The sequence below is a fragment of the Gavialis gangeticus genome, unplaced genomic scaffold, assembly GCF_001723915.1.
Source record: "Gavialis gangeticus isolate Ggan-Ray unplaced genomic scaffold, GavGan_comp1, whole genome shotgun sequence".
Taxonomy (NCBI): Eukaryota; Metazoa; Chordata; order Crocodylia; family Gavialidae; genus Gavialis; species Gavialis gangeticus.
Genome location: NW_017729022.1, coordinates 26,571,304 through 26,588,969, shown reverse-complemented (window position 1 = coordinate 26,588,969; position 17,666 = coordinate 26,571,304). Strand labels below are relative to the sequence as shown.

General features: G+C 45.0%; 1 protein-coding gene across 1 annotated transcript; it reads right to left on the bottom strand.

Moving 5' to 3' along the window:
* Nucleotides 1-9,423: 9,423 nt before the first annotated feature.
* Nucleotides 9,424-15,648, bottom strand: LOC109295718 (lysozyme C-like). Its single transcript, XM_019514707.1, has 4 exons — nt 15,366-15,648; nt 13,626-13,787; nt 10,714-10,792; nt 9,424-9,601 (listed from the first exon to the last, which is right to left on the bottom strand). Exons 1-4 carry the CDS (start codon nt 15,499-15,501, stop codon nt 9,535-9,537), a joined length of 444 nt encoding a protein of 147 aa, XP_019370252.1. The 5' UTR covers nt 15,502-15,648; the 3' UTR covers nt 9,424-9,534.
* Nucleotides 15,649-17,666: the final 2,018 nt, after the last annotated feature.

Here is a 17,666-nt window from a genome sequence, read left to right as displayed (position 1 = left end):
AGCTCTCATCAGTTCTTGAACTTTTGTAAAGAACAGTGAGTCATTTTTTAATTATTTTAACAGGACTGCCACTTCAAGAGTTACCACTGACAGTCTACTATCTCTCACCCAACTATCTTCTTAAGGCTGTACCCCAAAAATATTTATCCCAGCACTGCAGCATACACCCTACCCCACACCAAAGATCAGCGACCTCTGCAGGTGGCTAGGGCAGCCAGCCCTGCTGCGGCAGCTACATCAGGGGTAAGAGCCTGGAGCTCCGCTTCCTCTGGAAGTGGCTACAGCCCCGTGGGCATATGTGGAGTGCCCGGGTGCAGTGTCTGCCACAGGGAGTGGCACTCTGTTCTCCCTCTGCTCCCCCATCCCGAATTTATATGAGTGTAAATCTGTAAAACCGAAAATTCAGAACACTACTAATACCAGTATTGTTACTTACAAGTCACCCTTCATGAGGATAGCAGGGTGTCTGTCTCAGGACTCTGTTGCCTCCCTGATACAGTACTCCCTTTGCAACCTGACGAGTCCTGAGACACAGCGACAGTTGAGTCAGAGTCCTCTTCCTCATCATGGACAGGAGTTATTTCTTTTGAGCATCTGTTGAGTCTCCTGGGTGTCTGGTACCAAAACGCGTGGGCTTACTAGAGTAGAGAGGGAGCACATTTCTGGCTGTGTGCTGAAGAGCAGTCCCAAATGAGGTTGTTGTTCTGTGACTGATTCTGTTCTTGAGGAAGAGGCTGATTGCATAGAACTTGCAAAGTAGCTGTGGTTTGAGAAGTACTTTGGTGTCAGGGAATTTCTGGTTTCCCGTGATGCATACCTCTTGTCCCAAACTCGGTCATGCAAGCCTCTGAAGGATCTCTTTTAAGGATGATAGAGAGCTTGTCATAAAATGGAATCGTTCTACATGAGGCACCAGACCGAGAATTATTGTCCTTTACATGATGGAGGTCACACTTTACGGCCTTCACCTTACTGTGACACTTTTCCCAGTCACGTTTGATGCCAAGTTGCTCTAATTGTTCAGAAACAGAGATGTAAATGGGTTTATTCCTGCATTTCTCCAGTTGTGTCATGATGCTCCCTTTACTTCAAATGTGAGTCAGTGCCTCAACTTCAGCATAAGTTCAGTTTGGTCCCAATCCTTGCGAAGGATCCATCACGTCTTCCAAAATTTGACTTTTCTTGATCCTATCCATGGCCAATAAAATGTAAAGCAGAGCATATGATACACATTACAGCCTGTTTCTGCTGTTAGGACCTGTTCTGGGACCTGTTCTGGGACATGTGAAAATTTTATCAAGAGAGGCATAAAAGAAGTGTGATTTGTCCAATCTCTAGACATTTGAGGCAATTCTTCACTTTTGATAGTCTAGCCCGTGTCATTCAGAAGCCTACTCACACTACTATTGTGCTGGAAATTCTTGAAAATGTTGGGTGATCACTAAGGGTGTGTGAAGGGATTTGGATTTGATTTGGATTCAGATTCGGCCTGAATCAGGGACATCCGCTGGGGCAGATGGAGTGTCCCAAAGGAGTGCAGGGATTGATGGCAAACCCAGAAGTGGACTGGAAGTACTTCCAGTCCATTTCCAGCTCCACTGAGGAGCATGCTGGGGGGCCCTCCCATGCCTCCCTGGCTCAGCAATCAGCCACAGGGGGACCTAAGGTGTCCCTTCCAGACCCAAGAGGCACCAGTCGCTGAGCTTCTGGTCCACTTCCAGGTCTGCTGCTGAGAATGCTGGGGAGGCCCCCATGCTTCTGTGGGACACTCCACGTGCTCCAGCATAGCAGCATTCACAAGCCACCTGCTATCTAGAGGCATGTAAAAAAACATTTAAAGCTGTGTCCATGTCCAAATCTTTCCAAATCTCTCTGAATCAATTCAGAGGGTTCCAATTTGATTCAGAGGGATTAAAGGGTTCTCTGATTTGATTTGGATTTGGAGATTCAGCCACCAAATTGGGCCGAATCTCTGCCGAATTGAATCAGGGACCGAAGCTTTGCACAGCCCTAGTGATCTCTTCAGGCAAGAAACCATGAAACTGTTTGAATGGCTCAATGACACTCATTTTCTTTAGATGTGCAAACCAAAACATCCTTTCTGTAACAGGGTCCCTGACTGGAGCCCTTTTACTTGGGGAAAATCCCCGCAGCTGGCAGTCATGATGCCCAGGTGGGGAGGGGGGGAAGATTCCCCATGCCACTGGTAAGCCAATGGGACTTGGCTTCCGGGAATAAAGGAAGAACGAGGCCCTGGAAAAGATGCCTTCAGGCACTGGGAGAGAGAAGAGAGTGGTTGCCCAAGACCCCAGAGAAAGACGGCCCTGAGATGCGGAGATGAGACCCAGAGAGGCATGGAGAAGGGACCATACAGCCACCAGATCAGTAGAGATGCCTGGTACTTGCGATGGAACTCCAGCCGCTGTGGTAAGTTAGAGGGGAAAGAAGCCACAGGTCTGGGCAACGACAGGGCGAGGTGTCCCAGAATAGAGAGGTGGTCCTTGGTTGGGCCCCAAAAGCGGAAGCTGGGAATGATCCCGGAGCAAAGGGGGAAACCATTCCGGATCCTAGGTGCTGACTCTGGCAGCGGGGGAGCTCCCAGAGCCGAGCCAGCACAAACCGTGGGGAGGCAGTGAGAGACACAGCAAGCCTCCACTGCTAATGAGGCAATTAGCAGGCAATAAGCCGAGCCACTGGCAGGAGTGGCTCGCACCCATAGGGATTGGATCAAGACTGCAAGTTAAAATTACCCGCAGAGATGGAATAGCCGGGACTGCTCCTTAGCAGTAATTGGTGAAGGAGAAAAGTCAACGTTCATGCAAGCTGCTAATGAGGTAATTAGCACCATGGGACATCGGCCAGTACTTACCTTTAGGACTGCCGCCTTTGGTCCAGGCCGCTGTAAAAGAAAGACAAGAGAATAAAGCACCTGGAATCATGTGATGGGTCAAGCGTCATTACTCCATGGGTACCTATTAACACTCCATCTCTTTCCTCCCTTAATAAGATCAAAGTCGTGGCAGACGAGAACCAGAGGAACGGGCGGTACCCTGCAGACCCAATAACACTTTCTGAGTATTTTCCACAAGGGTGATCAGGGCTTGTTCTTACAGTGTGTGTGTGCGTGTGGGCGGGGGATGGAGGTGGTAGTCCCAAAGAGCTCTTTCATGTATAGGACATGTATGGTTTGTTCAAGAGCATTCAATTCACAAGCTACCATTTTTGGTATGTGGTAACATCTCAGCTCTTTTCAAGAAATAGAGGCAACCTTCAGTTGCAGGGAGCACATGGTTTCAATAGCTATTGACATGTAAATGACATGGGTGGTTTCATGCTAATCTAGGAGAGTGACTTTTTGCAGACATTTGAGACACAGGTCACTCCACAGGCCAAAATCTTGCTAAAGATAATGTCTTCTTCGAATCCTGAGGGACTAAGGAGAAAGCAGAGGTTAATCTTGAAGGAGGTCAACCATTCACATCTCAGACATATGTTTCTACTGGTGGGATTCAGCAACTTGATGTACCTCTGCTCTGGTATTTTACAACTCATGAAGAGTCAACTTCGGAGGTTTGCCATGAGGAGGATGCTGTTATTTGAAGTGGGGAAGCTGCTCTCACGTTGCAACAAACAGAAAGTGTGGTTGCCAAAGACTATAGCTGCTTCCTGGCCATACATCCGGGGCAAGCCTCATGAGATATGGGCACACAAAAGCAGCATGGACTGGTGGGAAAGAATAGTCATGTCAATGTGGAATGATGACCAGTGGCTGGAAACATTCAGAATGAGCAAAGAGATGTCCTTCCAGATCATTAGTTTGCTGAACCTGCACATCCAGCATCAGAGGACTGTCATGTGGAATCCCATCAGCCCAGAGAAGCATGTTGCCATGGCCATCATGAAACTGGCCACTCCAAGAAGCCTGCACCACATTGCGAATCAGTTCAGTGTGGCTCCCTGCACTGCTGGGAGGGCAAGCAGTGAAGTTTGCCAACTACTACAGGACCTGGCAGCAAACAAATTCATGTGTCTAAGTAATTCTCACGAGGTGGTGGAAGGATACCACAAGATGGGCTTCCCTAACTGTGTGGGAGCACTTGACAGCACACATATTCCCATCCTAAACCAGTTCCAGGACAAGTGTTCATTCATAAACAGAAAGGGGGTTCCTTTTGTCATTCTGCAAACCATTGTGGACCACAGAGGCAGATTTACAAACATTTACATGGGATGGGCAAGAAGCACACACGATGCTCATGTGTTTCCTTGCCACTGCCTGAGATGATGGACAAAGGCCAATATACCCCAGGACTGGAGGAGGTTGTCATTCAGGGTGTTTAAGTGCCCTCCTGATACTAGGTGATGTGGCTTACCCACTCCCTCCCTGGCTCATGAAGCCATATGTGGGACAAGTGAGTGACCCACAGAAATTGCTGTTCAACAAGCAGCTAAGCAAGTGCCACATTAGCATAGAGTGTGCATTTGGGTGCTTGAAAGCCCACTGGAGATCACTCAACTACAGGCTAGAAGTCGATGCTGATAACATTACCCCTTACATAGTGGCAGCATGCGTCCTGCATAATATCTGTGAAACCAGGGGTGAGGTCTTCAGTGACGCTTGGAGAGAATAGTTAAGAGAACTGACACAAGCCACGACCTTCACTAGCAGAGAAGCAGTTGAGTGTGGGGGGCTAGAGATACAGGCAAATAGTGGGAGGGGTGCTGTGATCAGAAATTGTCTGGCGGCACACATAGGTGCTGCTCTGCAGGGCAAATGTGCTCTGTAATTGTATGAATTGATCCTTTTTATCATTAATGTTCCATTTCATATTGATTTCCATTGAATAAAGTCCATTTTATAAAAAAGTTGTCTTGTATAATGGGTTCATAACAGGGTCTCATGGAGGTCTCTGTGTGGAATGCAGGATGGAGGGGAGGGGGTGCGTTGAGTGGGTGGCAGTGGGGATGGGTTTGTGGTGGCAGGCAACTTGAGAAGAGAAGCAGGTCTAAAACTGGTTTGGGGATATGACTGCAAACTGTAATAGGAGTCACATGCAAATAGACTAATTGATTCGACAATAGCCTGGTAACCACTATGCCCTTTCCCCGCAGTGCAGCCTCTCAATTCTGGCCATTGTGTATGGTGATTGGCAAGGGAAGGGAGGAAATTCATTGTGCCTGGGCAGTTTTTTCTTTCTTTGCCTCAGTGGAGGTGTTAGGTCATGCTGGCGATTTGTGTTGATCACAGGGAAGAGGGTGAGTTGGGGTAGGCTGATCACAGCCACCCAACACTGCTTGGGGGCAGCTGTCATGGGCAAGGAGATCCTCAGTAACCCAGGAATCTTGATGATCCTCGATAACAACCACTGCCCAACCACTGCAGAAATTCCTTACAGTTTGACATAATACAAATGAGAGAAGACACAGGATTCTTTCTGTTTTACATACAAATATATGTAGTACTATTTCCATTGAGGCTTTAGATAAACCATGAGTTACATTTTTACATTTACATTTTTGCATTACGTTTTTATAAGTCCAAGTATTGACAATTATGTTTTTTACATACATGGGGAAAGCAGCAGGGGGAAGAGGCTAGGAAGGCTTGTCCAGGGAAGGGAGGGCATGTAGGCCAGCACCAACCAGGAGCGCTAAGAGAGAGTCCCCCAGCCATGGGGGAAGCAGCTGTTGGTATTCAAGTGGTGAAGCTAGCTGAAAAGCATTTTTATTTGTGAAGAGAATAATATTACATCACAAAGCTGTTAGATTATATTATATCACAAAAAACTCCAGAGGAGGGTTTTTTTCCCCAGACAGAGCCCCAGCCAGGAGGCAAGAGGCAGGGAGAGAGCTTGCCAACTGCTGACTGCTCCCAGGAATGTTAATGCACTATAATCTAGAGAAGTTGAGTCAGAACAAGCTGCACAGCTTGAATTACTACATCAACAGGACTGGCGGAGTGTGGGTGGGTGCTTGGTTGTATGAGAAGGCCCACCATGGAGTAGGGAAGCTGGGATGCCCTTGGTAACGAAAAACTGGCTGAAAAATTTTTTTTTGTGATTTTTCAGGAGGAAGACTTCAGTAATATTTTGATTATAGCAGAGAGTGTGCTAGACACAATGAAAAATGAAATCATGAATGTTGTAATGCTAAAGCCTAAAGCCCCTAGCCATGGGGCAGGGAAGGCGGGGGAAAGACCATTTTGCCCCAGAAACCCCCCAGCCATGAGGGAAGGTGTGCTGAAGGACTATTTTGTCCCAGAACCCCCCAGACATAGGAGAAGGTAGGGGAAAGACTATTTTCCCCAAGAAGTCCCCCAGCCATGGGAGAAGGTGTGTGGAAAGACTATTTTGCCTAAGAAGCCCCCAGATATTGGGGAAGGTAGGTAGGCCTTAAAGACCCCCAGGGTAGGAGCCAGCACCACTTCGCGTGCACGTGTGTGTGTGTCAGAATAAATAAATACCTGATAGTCAAGTGGTTAAGAGGCTTGGAGGGACTGTGCAGTAGTGCTCCAAGTTGTTGGAAAAACTGCACTGTAGCAGTAGTGAGAGAAGAGGGCACATTGGCCAGCACCAACCAAGAGTGCTGAGAGGCAGCCCCCCGCCACGGGGGAACAGGCTAGAATGGGCGCTCTTAAAGAAGCTGCACTATAGCAAGACTGAAGGGAGGTATGCAGGCCAGCACCAACCAGGGGTGCTCAGAGGGGGGCCACCAGCCATGGGGAAAGCATAATTACTTGGGATAATTACCTGGGCTACATGAAAAGACAAACAAAGAAAAAGGAACATTACATACATGATCCTTGAAATGAGCTAATGAAGCATATTTCAGTAAGTAGCTGCTTGAAATAGCTTGACCTTTTGTAAGTTTTTAGCTTTTTTAAATCTTGCACACTGCATTGCAGACTGGGGCACGTAGAATCAGCAGGAGGAAGGACAGAAAGCTGGAAGCAGGGCAAAAAAGGGACAAAAAAGATATTCATTGGTAAATACTGGCATATTCATATATGAAACAGAAATATTAATTTTTAATATATGAAGGGATTATTTAAAATGCACACTTAGTTACTCATGTATTCACATAATACGAGGACTTGTCTACAGCGAGGCAGAGAGGCTAATGGTGAATTCCCATAGGCTTTTTTTGGAGTCTAAAAGAATATTAAGAGTATCGAATAGGCACCTGGCAGTGACATTGCCGTCCTTTTTTTCTGGAGACGGAAGTGGTATCAGGTGACTTTCCCAGGCTTGTGTTCCTCTCTTCTGCCTGCTGCGCCTGACGGTAGTAGCATAATATAAAGCGTAGCATTTGGGTATTAGAAATAGGAGGGAGGGAGAAGTTAAGAGCATAAAAAATTGTACTGTAAAACCACCGTGCAGTCATTCCAGCCCTGAAATGGGGGTAGCTCTCTTCTAGCGAGTCGGGGGCAAGGGGAGGTGGAGAAAGACAGCTGAGGGGCAAGGAAGGGTAGTGAGGAGGTTCCCCCCCACACACCTTGAAAATTGCCCTGCTACTACAGAATGGTGTCAGATACCTAGCAACTTCATTCACGGCAATTAGACTCCATTTACATGAAAGATAAAGTAAACAATGCAAGCCACCCTCCCTCAGGGCACGGCCAAGTGTTTGTTCTCACTTACCTATGTGTAAATGTCTCATTTGATTGTGAAATAGGTTGGGGTGTCCTCATTTCAAGTGTTGCAAAAAGCTGCCTCATCCTGCACTGAAAGGCAATACTGCACCTGACATGAGCAGCAAGCAGCAGGCTGCACTCTTATGGAAAAGTTGCTGTGCCACCCAAGAGCAGGTGTCCCGCAAGGCTGAGTCCTTGTGCCTCTGGTGCGCTGCCATCTCTCATCCACCTCAAAAGACTACAGTGTACGCACTCCAGTCAGTCACTGCTCCACAAATTTATAGGCACTCAAGGGGTCCGACACCCCCCCCGACCTTCCTCATTCTGGTCTAAAAAAAAACCCAGGCAGTCTGGCATTGGGTTAGTAAGCATGCAAAAATTTTGCGCCAAATCATGCAGGGTTTTGCATGGAAAGGTTCGGGGCCAAAAAAAATGCCCAAGTGCCCCGTGCATCTTGCATCCAGGGAAAGCGAGGGGCACTGGACTAGGGCAGGGGGTGATGCCCTTTGGGACCCCAAAGCCAGGGGAGAGGCAATGTTTTGAGCACACTTGGGGTAGCCCGAATGGTACCCCACACCCAGTGCCCTGTGAAAACAGCATGCCACCTGAAGGGTGCCCCCCCCTTTCACCCAGCCTTGGGAGATGCTTTTGTACACTTGGGGAGCCCTGCAGGGCTTTGCATGGAAATGTCTGGTGCCAAAAAAGCGCGCCCGAGTGCCCTGTGTTTGGGGGTTAGCTTTACACAGAAAGATTTCGCACCTCAGCCCCCAAGCGCCCCATACAACTTCCACCCAGGAAAAGAGAGTGGCGTAAGTGCTATGACTGGGCATTTCTTGTCCTAAAGTGCCACCTGGCAGTAAGGTAGGACTGAAAGGGCATGAGAGTAAAATTATTCTGACATGCCCTCTAGCGCTTTTTAGTAGTCATAACATAATAAGCCCTTACATGGTAAATCATGTCTATGTTACTTATTTAGCTGTCTTAAATGAAGAAAGAAAAATTAAACCAGGAACATTTTTAGCAACTATATGCTGAGTTGCTAAAAGGGCCCTTAGGGATTAAACCCCCATCACGTGTATAAGTGCCTCAAAAGTCCAATTCAGTCTTGTTTGCTCCCTCATTGACTTCAGTGGAACTACTCACATGATAAGTACTTTGTGAAATAAGGACTAATGCATACGTATATTATGTAGGCAGTATAAAACATATGAAGTCTGCTCATTCTCTAGCTTTTAAATGTACGGGTTTCATAAATGGTGAGAGAAATAATATTAATATATTTACTTCACAGTCATAACTTGTAACTCCCCTCAAATTGTGTTTTTCTGATATTTCTGAGTGTACAACTGTCTACCAAAGTTAGATAAAACTGCCAGATGCTCCAGAAAGATGGCATCTAAGACTCACTAATGAAGTCCTGTTCTTGAGCTCATTATATTGTGCTATCTCAGAATCTCTTCAATCTCTTGTGCATATTTACCAATAAGTCACAAAGCCATATGCAAATGTATTGATTAATGAATTTATTGATTTATGAATTTAAGCTATCAAACCAGATAATGTATCATACTGGTAGTGATTAGCAAAACAGAATTGCAGCAGAACTTCACTGAAAAAAATGATGCATGCAGATGACAGAGGAAATCAGTGTTCAAAGGGGGTTGAACACAAAATAGGTCTGTTCAGCCGGTCACATGGAAATATCCAGTCTTACCAGCAGAGAGTAAAGTACTTGCATTCTGCCAATTAATCCATAAGCCTTTCTTACGAGTTTGTTTTTGGTTTGCTTATTTATTATTTTGTTATAGAAATGGAAGCAAGTGAGGGGGAGCATTTTGCTTTATGTGAAAAACTGCTTGTTGAAAAGGAGCTGAGCTCAGTTATGCCCCCAATTCTTTTTTTTACAGTTTGCAGCCCTTGATCCACTTGGAGACATCTTTTCCTTTGCAGTATTTCTTCCAGGCCACCCTGTGGAAGGGAAAATTATGCTAAATGATAATGGCAAACCCAGCACTTAGTCAATAATCTTAATGTATGCAGGTGCTTTTCTGCAAAGGGCTAAACATATAGAACAAGTCATTTGCTACCACTCAATTCCTGGCTTTTTAGGTCTCTATGGCACACAGCCTGCTTAAATCACCGCAAGCCAACTGGACTGTATAGCTGTGCATGTCAAATACAGGTTGAGATTATCAACACCTCCAAAAAGGCTGCCACACAGTTCCAAGGTTGCCTTGCTCATTGACCAGCAGCTGTTCCTACTAAAGAAGTTTGGATTCTTCGCCTGATGTTTAAAGCAGGTGGTAAAAACTCATCACAGTATTATAACCCTAATTGCAACAGAATTAAAATTGGACTGCATATAAAAATATGCCCAAGGCTGTATGCTGCTAAGGCACATTTAAACATGCTCTGTGGGGTGGGGGAGGCAGCACTTTAACTACAATGCCTCTGAGAGCCACTCTAATTAAGGTCCTGCAGTGTCTTGTGTATCAGCATCCTTGCACTTCAAAACGGTGGCAGGGGGAGCCTGAACTAAAGCTCGTTCAGTAAAGCATCCCTGTTGCCATTTTTAAATGCAGGGATGCCGATACATGAGACCCAGAACGCTGCTGGAGCGCAGTAATTACCATGCTCCAGTAGACTTGATTAATTGAGTCTGCTCCAATGCAATGTAATTACAACATGTCAGAGCAGGCTCTGCACTCGTGTACAGGTACCCCTAGTGACAAATAGAGATTTTTCTTCAGTGCAAGAGTTAGGGATTTTTGAAGCAGAAAATTAGTTTTTCTCTATCCTGCTGAAGTTTCAAATGGTCTTGATGTATTTTATAGTTACAACTGTGACTGCTTACACATCCATTAATTTATAGCTATATTGACTCATAGTAGCTAAGGATTTAAGTCCTGAATTCAAATGTTAACATATAAGCACTGAGATCTTTAAAATCTGCACGTTGCTTCTCTACCAACTTACCCCTAACCAGTTCTTATTCTTTTTCCTTTAATTAGCATCCCCCTGCATTGTACAAAGACTATTACTGTAAGCAACTGTTATTCTTGCAACAATTGAAACCATACCATGCGTTCATGCCCTGTGGATCTCTGACAATCCTCTTCGCACATTTAACAGTTGCCTTAATGTCTGGTTTCAGTAACTCTAAAAAATGAATAAATAAGAAGAGTGGTAGGAAGAAAAAAAAATCAACATTTTCCCCTTCATTTTTGATTCAGTAATCTTAAAACTGATCCTCAAATTAGCTAAGATTTATTAATTATGTTTGTTATAGTAGGGAGTGAGGACAAACTGAACATTGAGCCCTGTTATGCCTTAGAGTGTACAGTGATTAGCAGTTTCTGCCCTGAAGGGCTTGTAATTTAAACAGACCAGATAAACACTGAGTGGAGGATATGGTATAACACACTCTGGGTGTGTTTATATATTCATTAATGTGCTATAGTTACTGCACATTTAGTTTACTACTTGCTTAATGAAGTACTAACTAAATGCGCAGTAACTAGAGTTACTACACAGTAGCACCTGGACACGGTTATTTTGTGACGTTTACTTCACAATAGCCTAATAACACTACACAGTAGGTGTTGCAGAGCACTAAAGTGCCCTGCTCCTTTAAGAGCTGAAACTGCTAGGAAGAGAGCCCTAGCAGTCAGTTGGGAGCCCCAGCTGCTGGTTACCAGGGCAGCCAGAATGAGATAATTGGCCCACACCTGCCAATGGTCAGCTGACCAGAAGGGGCAGGGCTTGGCACATATATAAACCCCAGGGCTGGGGCCAGGAAGGCAGTTCTCTGTCAGCAGTCAAGGGGGAAGGAGCCCTCCTAGAGCAAGCAAAGGGGAAAAGGCCTGACTGTAAGTTCTGCTCCTGGTAATGTTAAGGGACAGAGCACACTCTGTGTGGCTTGAGTTATGGTGTAGCCTACTGCCTTGCATTTTTGATTTTTGCTTATAACACTGGTGGTTTAGGCTGAGGCTACTGGGGAAGAAGAAGGCCTATTTGGGGGCCCACTACAGCATGGGGACTCCGGTGCCAGAGAGGGTGCAGTGTTGGTGGGGAGTGAACAGGCCCTAGTGCCAGCTCAGCACCAGTGTGGGCACAGAGAGAGGTAGGGCTGCGGTGAGCTCTGTGATGACCTGAGGGCCAAGTGAAACCAAGGCCTTGGGGGGGACGCTGTGTCAATACCATCTGTGAGGCTTGGGGCATGGTGAAGGGGTGGTCTGGAGACACGCCCATAAGGCCAGGGGTGTCCCAAGACAACCATTTTGACACAGGACCCACAAGGGGTCTGGGAACCCATGGGTTCAGTGGGGTCTATTGGGACTGTTTCCAACTAGACTTGAAGGCAGCCTCCCTGTTTTATTATAAATACACCAAGACGTGGCAGATGAGAAAAGAGGGTGCCCATCAGGCCAAATTGGCATGGTCGAGGGGCCCTAGGGTATCACTACCATCCTTGGGGACCCCATCCTGTGACAGCAGGCTTTTAGCATGGTTTTTGACTACCACGCTACTGTGCAGTGTTATTAGGCTAATGTGCAGTAAGCATCTAATGTAGATGTGCCCACAGAGAACAAATAATGGCAGATGTCATCTTTGTTGCACAATCTAGTCTTAATTCCAAAATCCTCTTCAGTTCATGGGTCAATTATTCCATAACTGACTCCTTCCATTTTTTTTGCTTATGCCTTTGAAACATGTACCAGATACACTTACTGGTAGAAGGATATTGGATTAGACGGACGAACAGATTGATCTAGTGCAATCTTTTTGAAGTTCCTTTCTTTCTAGCTTCTGAGAGAAAATACAAATCTAGCATAGGATAACCTGGTCTTACTGTCATCTTAAAAATGTGTTTGTTGATTGCTAGACAGTTATTATAAAGCAGTTGTTACCCAGTATTATAAAAGAATGGCATGCCATTAACTAAACTGACATGCTTGTCTGACACTTGTAGTGCTAGTTGGCAGAACACTAACTTGTGAAATCCAGTATAAACAGAAAAGAAGTTCTATTTTCTGTCTTTTGGCAGCGGTTTGGGTGGAAAAGGTACTGAATGAGTCCAAGTAAAAACTATTAAAAGAGACCAGAAGCTCTGGGCTGGCTTTGTGAGTGAGGGGTGACCTCCCTCTTATAAACTGTTGGTGATGGGAAGTCGCTGTCAGCCATTTTTCTGTGTTGCTTGCATAAGACTGTCACACAACCACAGGAAAGAAGACATAAAAATATTGATAAACTACAGCAAAAATAGACTGGATATACAAACAGGCAACTGAAATACCTCTAAATTCTTTCTTTAAATGAACAAAATTTCAAGTGTATAGTGGCCGTGTGGCAGGAACCATGATGTGATGCTACTGCGTTGCAATGAAGCCAGTCATCAGCACGACTGTGCAGTAACTCAGGTTAGCATGCAGTCATTTAGTACTTGTATATACACACAAGGACTGACTGACTCCACTGTAATAACGTGGCCAATATCTCCTTAAAGCAGAAACATTATTTATTTGTAAAATCTCACAAGATTAGGTCAGAAACTGCCATCTGGATTGGTCTTATGCCCAGGGGTGAATTTCACCCTCTTGAGAGCAGTTAACGCTTGCTCAAGTCTGGGTTACCTGGTAAGTGAAACCTGCCTCTCTTCCAGAGAAGTAGGATGTGTGGTTTTGGGTTTTTTGGGGGGTTTTTTTGGGGGGGGGGGGTTGTTTACTAAAGAAACCTAAAAAAAATAATGAACACAAATCCATGTGTTCTTTAGGAGAAAATAATAGAAAATGTCCTTTAGGAGTGTTTCCATTTGTCACGGGGCACGGCCATAAGTTGCTATCCCTCCTCTTTGAATGAAGAATAAGGGTTTTAGTTTTGTCTTTAAAGTAGGGCTTTGAGGTCCCCAACTGTCTGGCCCTCAGTTATATATTTGCAGCCCTGGGGGCCCACCCCAGTATAAAAGAGAGGAATATGCCCTTTATAGCTTCACCTGTGCACTGGACTCCGCATGCATTCTTGGTTCCTGGAGTCTTGCCATCTTTGCACCACCAGCGGCTGTTGATTTGCAAAATCCCATAATCCGTGCTTCCATCAGAGTTACCGTGTTTTGCACTCGTGTTAAAGTTGCTCTCGTATTTTGCTGTACACACCCCTGGCAAGGTTCCATTTGAAACAGAAATGAGTACAGAGGCTGCCACATTTACCTGATTATAGCTCCTGCCACTTTAAAGGCTGAATATTGGATAAAAATATGCATCTCGCCTTTCTATATTTATGCAAATAACTGATACAGAATATATACATGTCTTGTTTGCTCTCTGCTCTGATCAAATGTATAATCGTATTAAATAGGAATGCAAGAAAACAATTCCAACATATAAAATATTTGGATGCCATATGAGGAGTGTGGGCCCTACATGTCTAAAACTACATTTGGGACCTATATTTTTGTCTTAATGGGCACAAGTCATAATAGTCAGATGGAGCATTCCCCCGTTTTCACCAGACGGGGTCAATAGTAGGGAATTCCAATTTTAAACACCAATATTCAGCTTTGCTTCCAGGGATGGATGTGCAATTATAGGAAACTGCTAAATACTCCCATGTCAACAAAGCCAAAGAGACCTCCTCTTACTAGTGCACCATGACCACAGGCATGAAGGTGCACACTGAAAGAGACTGTTTCACATACCTGTCTCTTGAATCATAAAATATAGTTTGTGTAGTTTAGAGAGTACAATTAGGGAAAGTGGGTTGGACAAGAAGGCTCACCGGAGACTCTCAGGTGATAGAGAGCAAGGAGTGGAGAAGATTTGGAGTAAGAAAGCAAAAAGGACCAAAGTATGCTTGTACTTCATTGATTAAAATATTTGGTGAGAAACCTTTATGGGGAGCTTAGCTCTTACTTATTTATGCTTAACTTTCCTATTCCTTCTCCATGTAACATAAATATACCTAAATCTCTTTGGTTAGAGGAAGGGATTTCTGGTTTGAGATGTACAGAGCTGCATGGACAGCAAGCAGGTTAAACTTCTTGGATTCTGTATCGGAACACATGTCCATCACCCTTAAAACTGGTTTATTAATGGTTTCCTTGTTACTACTGATAATCAGTGAAGAAAGGCCTCCTTCTTTTATGGAGTCCAAACTCATTAGAAATGCCCTTTGATTTGTTCTCCTCTCCCTTCGACTTCTCACCACACTCCCAGTTCTTTGGTCTTTTTTGCTTGCTTTCTTCAAATCTTTTCCACCTGTTGCTCTCTGCACTCTAGTGTCTTTCTCCACCCCACATCCTCTAATGATACTCTCTAAACTGCACGCAACCTAAATGAGGGTTTTGAGCCACTGCTGGTTGTACTTCCCCTGTTAACAGGGCTCCCACCATGGCCTCATGCCGCACTCCACACTCTGTCCTGTTTACTCCTATGGAACCATCTTTCAGTCCTGCTGCAGTAAGGCTCACAGAGCAGAAAGCAAGAAGGGTGCAGACATCAGGCATAGAAAGAAATAACTGAGGGCTGAACAGAGCATTGGAGTGTGAACAGTGGGGCAGAATTGGGAGAACTAGTAACTTAGACTGGTACAAGGAAAAGCTTCCAGACTGAGTTTAGGCCTGCTAAGTGCAGAAGCGAGAGGGACAGACTAGATAACCTTACCTGGGATTTATGAAAAGGGAACAACGTCCTTCCACCCCATAAACCATGTTAAAATCAAAAGGCAGCAGACTTACAATCTCCCAAAGTGTATCCTGGAATGTTAGCCAGCCCAAGATTTTTCATGACTGCAGCCAGCTCGCACCTTTTATAGATCTTCTCATTAGCAGCCAGAGGCAGGATGAAAAGCCCCAGAAAAATCAGAGCTTTCATTTTAGCAGCGTCACACACCCAAGCTCCAAGTGCTGAGACTGTCAGCTCACCAGCGTCTGTCTCTCCTTTTAATATCCTCTGACCTCCCCCATCCTGAAGTTACATAGACACCAACAACACAAACACCCTGGGTATTTCCCAATACAAATGGGGTCAATGCCAATACAAGAAAATGATTTTGCTATGGAAGGAATTCGCTGGTTCAGCTATATGACAACTGGATATAACATTTTATTCCTGGATCCTTCGAATCTGATTCAGAACCTACAGCCCAGAAGTCATGACTATCTCAGGGCTTTGACTGTGTTCATATCTGCACAAACCCCACCACAAACAGTAGTCTAGTTCCTTTGCATCCCCAATATAAGACATGCATCTTGTTTTTGGAAGGCAGAAAAGTAGGGAAAAAATGGCTTTCAGAGTCTTGGCTGATTATGTGACATGGCAGTACCCAGGAAGTGTGGCATCTCAGGAGACAAGCTGTGTGAAGCAGCAGGAACTTCCAGGGGTGGCAAGACAGCAACAAGGCTAGGCCCCATATTTTTGCAAGGACAGTAGCAAGATTGTTGCTTCTTTACTATAAATAGTTCATATAAATTCCTGTGAATAATAAATTCTTGTTTCCATACTACAAGCTTCATCACAATACTCCAGGCTGCATGCAGCAGCTCACTTGCCCTGTGCCAGCTCATCTGGTGCTTCAGGCACAAACTACAGTGTTCAGTGAAAGGCTACAGCAAATTCTTTAATGCTGGACCTCACCTCTGCTTCTTGCTGAGCCAGAAGGGAGTGGCAGCCATTTTGGCAGCTAGGGCACAGCATCTCCCTGCTCCTAATCCAGCAAAGAGAAATCAGTTTCTCCACTGCTCCAATTTTGGAGGCTTGATTCTTGGTGGAAAGGTATATTTGGTTTTTGAGGAAAATAGAGTACCCTGTACAAAATTTAAAAAAATTAAACCCTCACTGACCTCATACCTCAGTGCCCCCACCACTTCTAATAGAGAGGAAAAGGTAGGAGTTGTGATTCTAGCGATCTTTCCTCTAAGATCTTTTCAGAGCTCTTTCTCCCCTTACTGAACCAAAGGTCTTAGACCAAGGTGGAGCTGTAGCTGGCCAGGGCTGTTATTTAGAATGATGTTCCTGTTTTGTTCTGCACATAATTTTGGTGTCCCCCAAATTTTGGCGCCCTAGGCGACTGCCTAGTTTGCCTAATGGTTGGACTGGCCCTGATTACAAAATGCGATGTAGTTCACCCAATGCATCAAATGCCATCATGGAAGCTATGCGGGTCAAATTAAACAGCACCACACTCCAGAATGAACTCTCAGGCCGTGTGTAGACTAAACAAGGGGCGTGTGTGCACGACACTTTAAAGCAGGCTAAATGTTTTTGCACCGCTTTAATGGTGTCAGTGTTTGCATACATCGGTGGCATATTGTGCATTAATTACAGCCGCTGTAGCAAATTCGGTGGCATAATGTGCCTTACATAACTTGGGTCACAGCAAACTAAAACTCTTCGGAGGAGTTTAAGTTTGCTGCCCCTACAGCTGCGGAGCGAAGCACAGGGTTCCATGCAGCTCAGGGGCTCTGCAGGAAGCCCATGCAGGCAGCCTGGCAGCAGCTAAGGGACACAGGCTCCACCCAAGAAAAGCAGCAAGTCTAATCATTTTTTTTTCCCCTAGGTGTTCTCTTGGGAGTAAATGAGGCATAAAGGGAGACTAAACAGTTCTATTTTGTGTGAGAAGGGACATGTTCATGTTCCTCCCAAAGGTTCAAGACAGTTTTGTCTCTATTAAGTATAAGCAGGCGTCTATCTTGAAGGAAAAGATTGAAAAGTTGGGAAGAGCAGGAGTCCACGATACATACTACCAAGAAAAATGAAGTCTTGGATAGAAGTTGTGAGACGTTACTGTTGGAAGAGCCACACTGCAGGACTCTACATTTCTCCTACATCCATTCTGTTTAATTTTGGACCATTTCCCCACTTTATCAAGGTCATTCTGAATTCAATGCCTACCCTCCAGAGCATCTGCAATGCCACCCAGCTTGATGTTACCTAAAAATTTGCCAAGCATGATGAAATTCTGACTCTTTACCACGCCTAATTCATTGCTAACAACATACAGTTGCGTAAAAAAAAAAAAAAAAAAAAAAAAAAAAAAA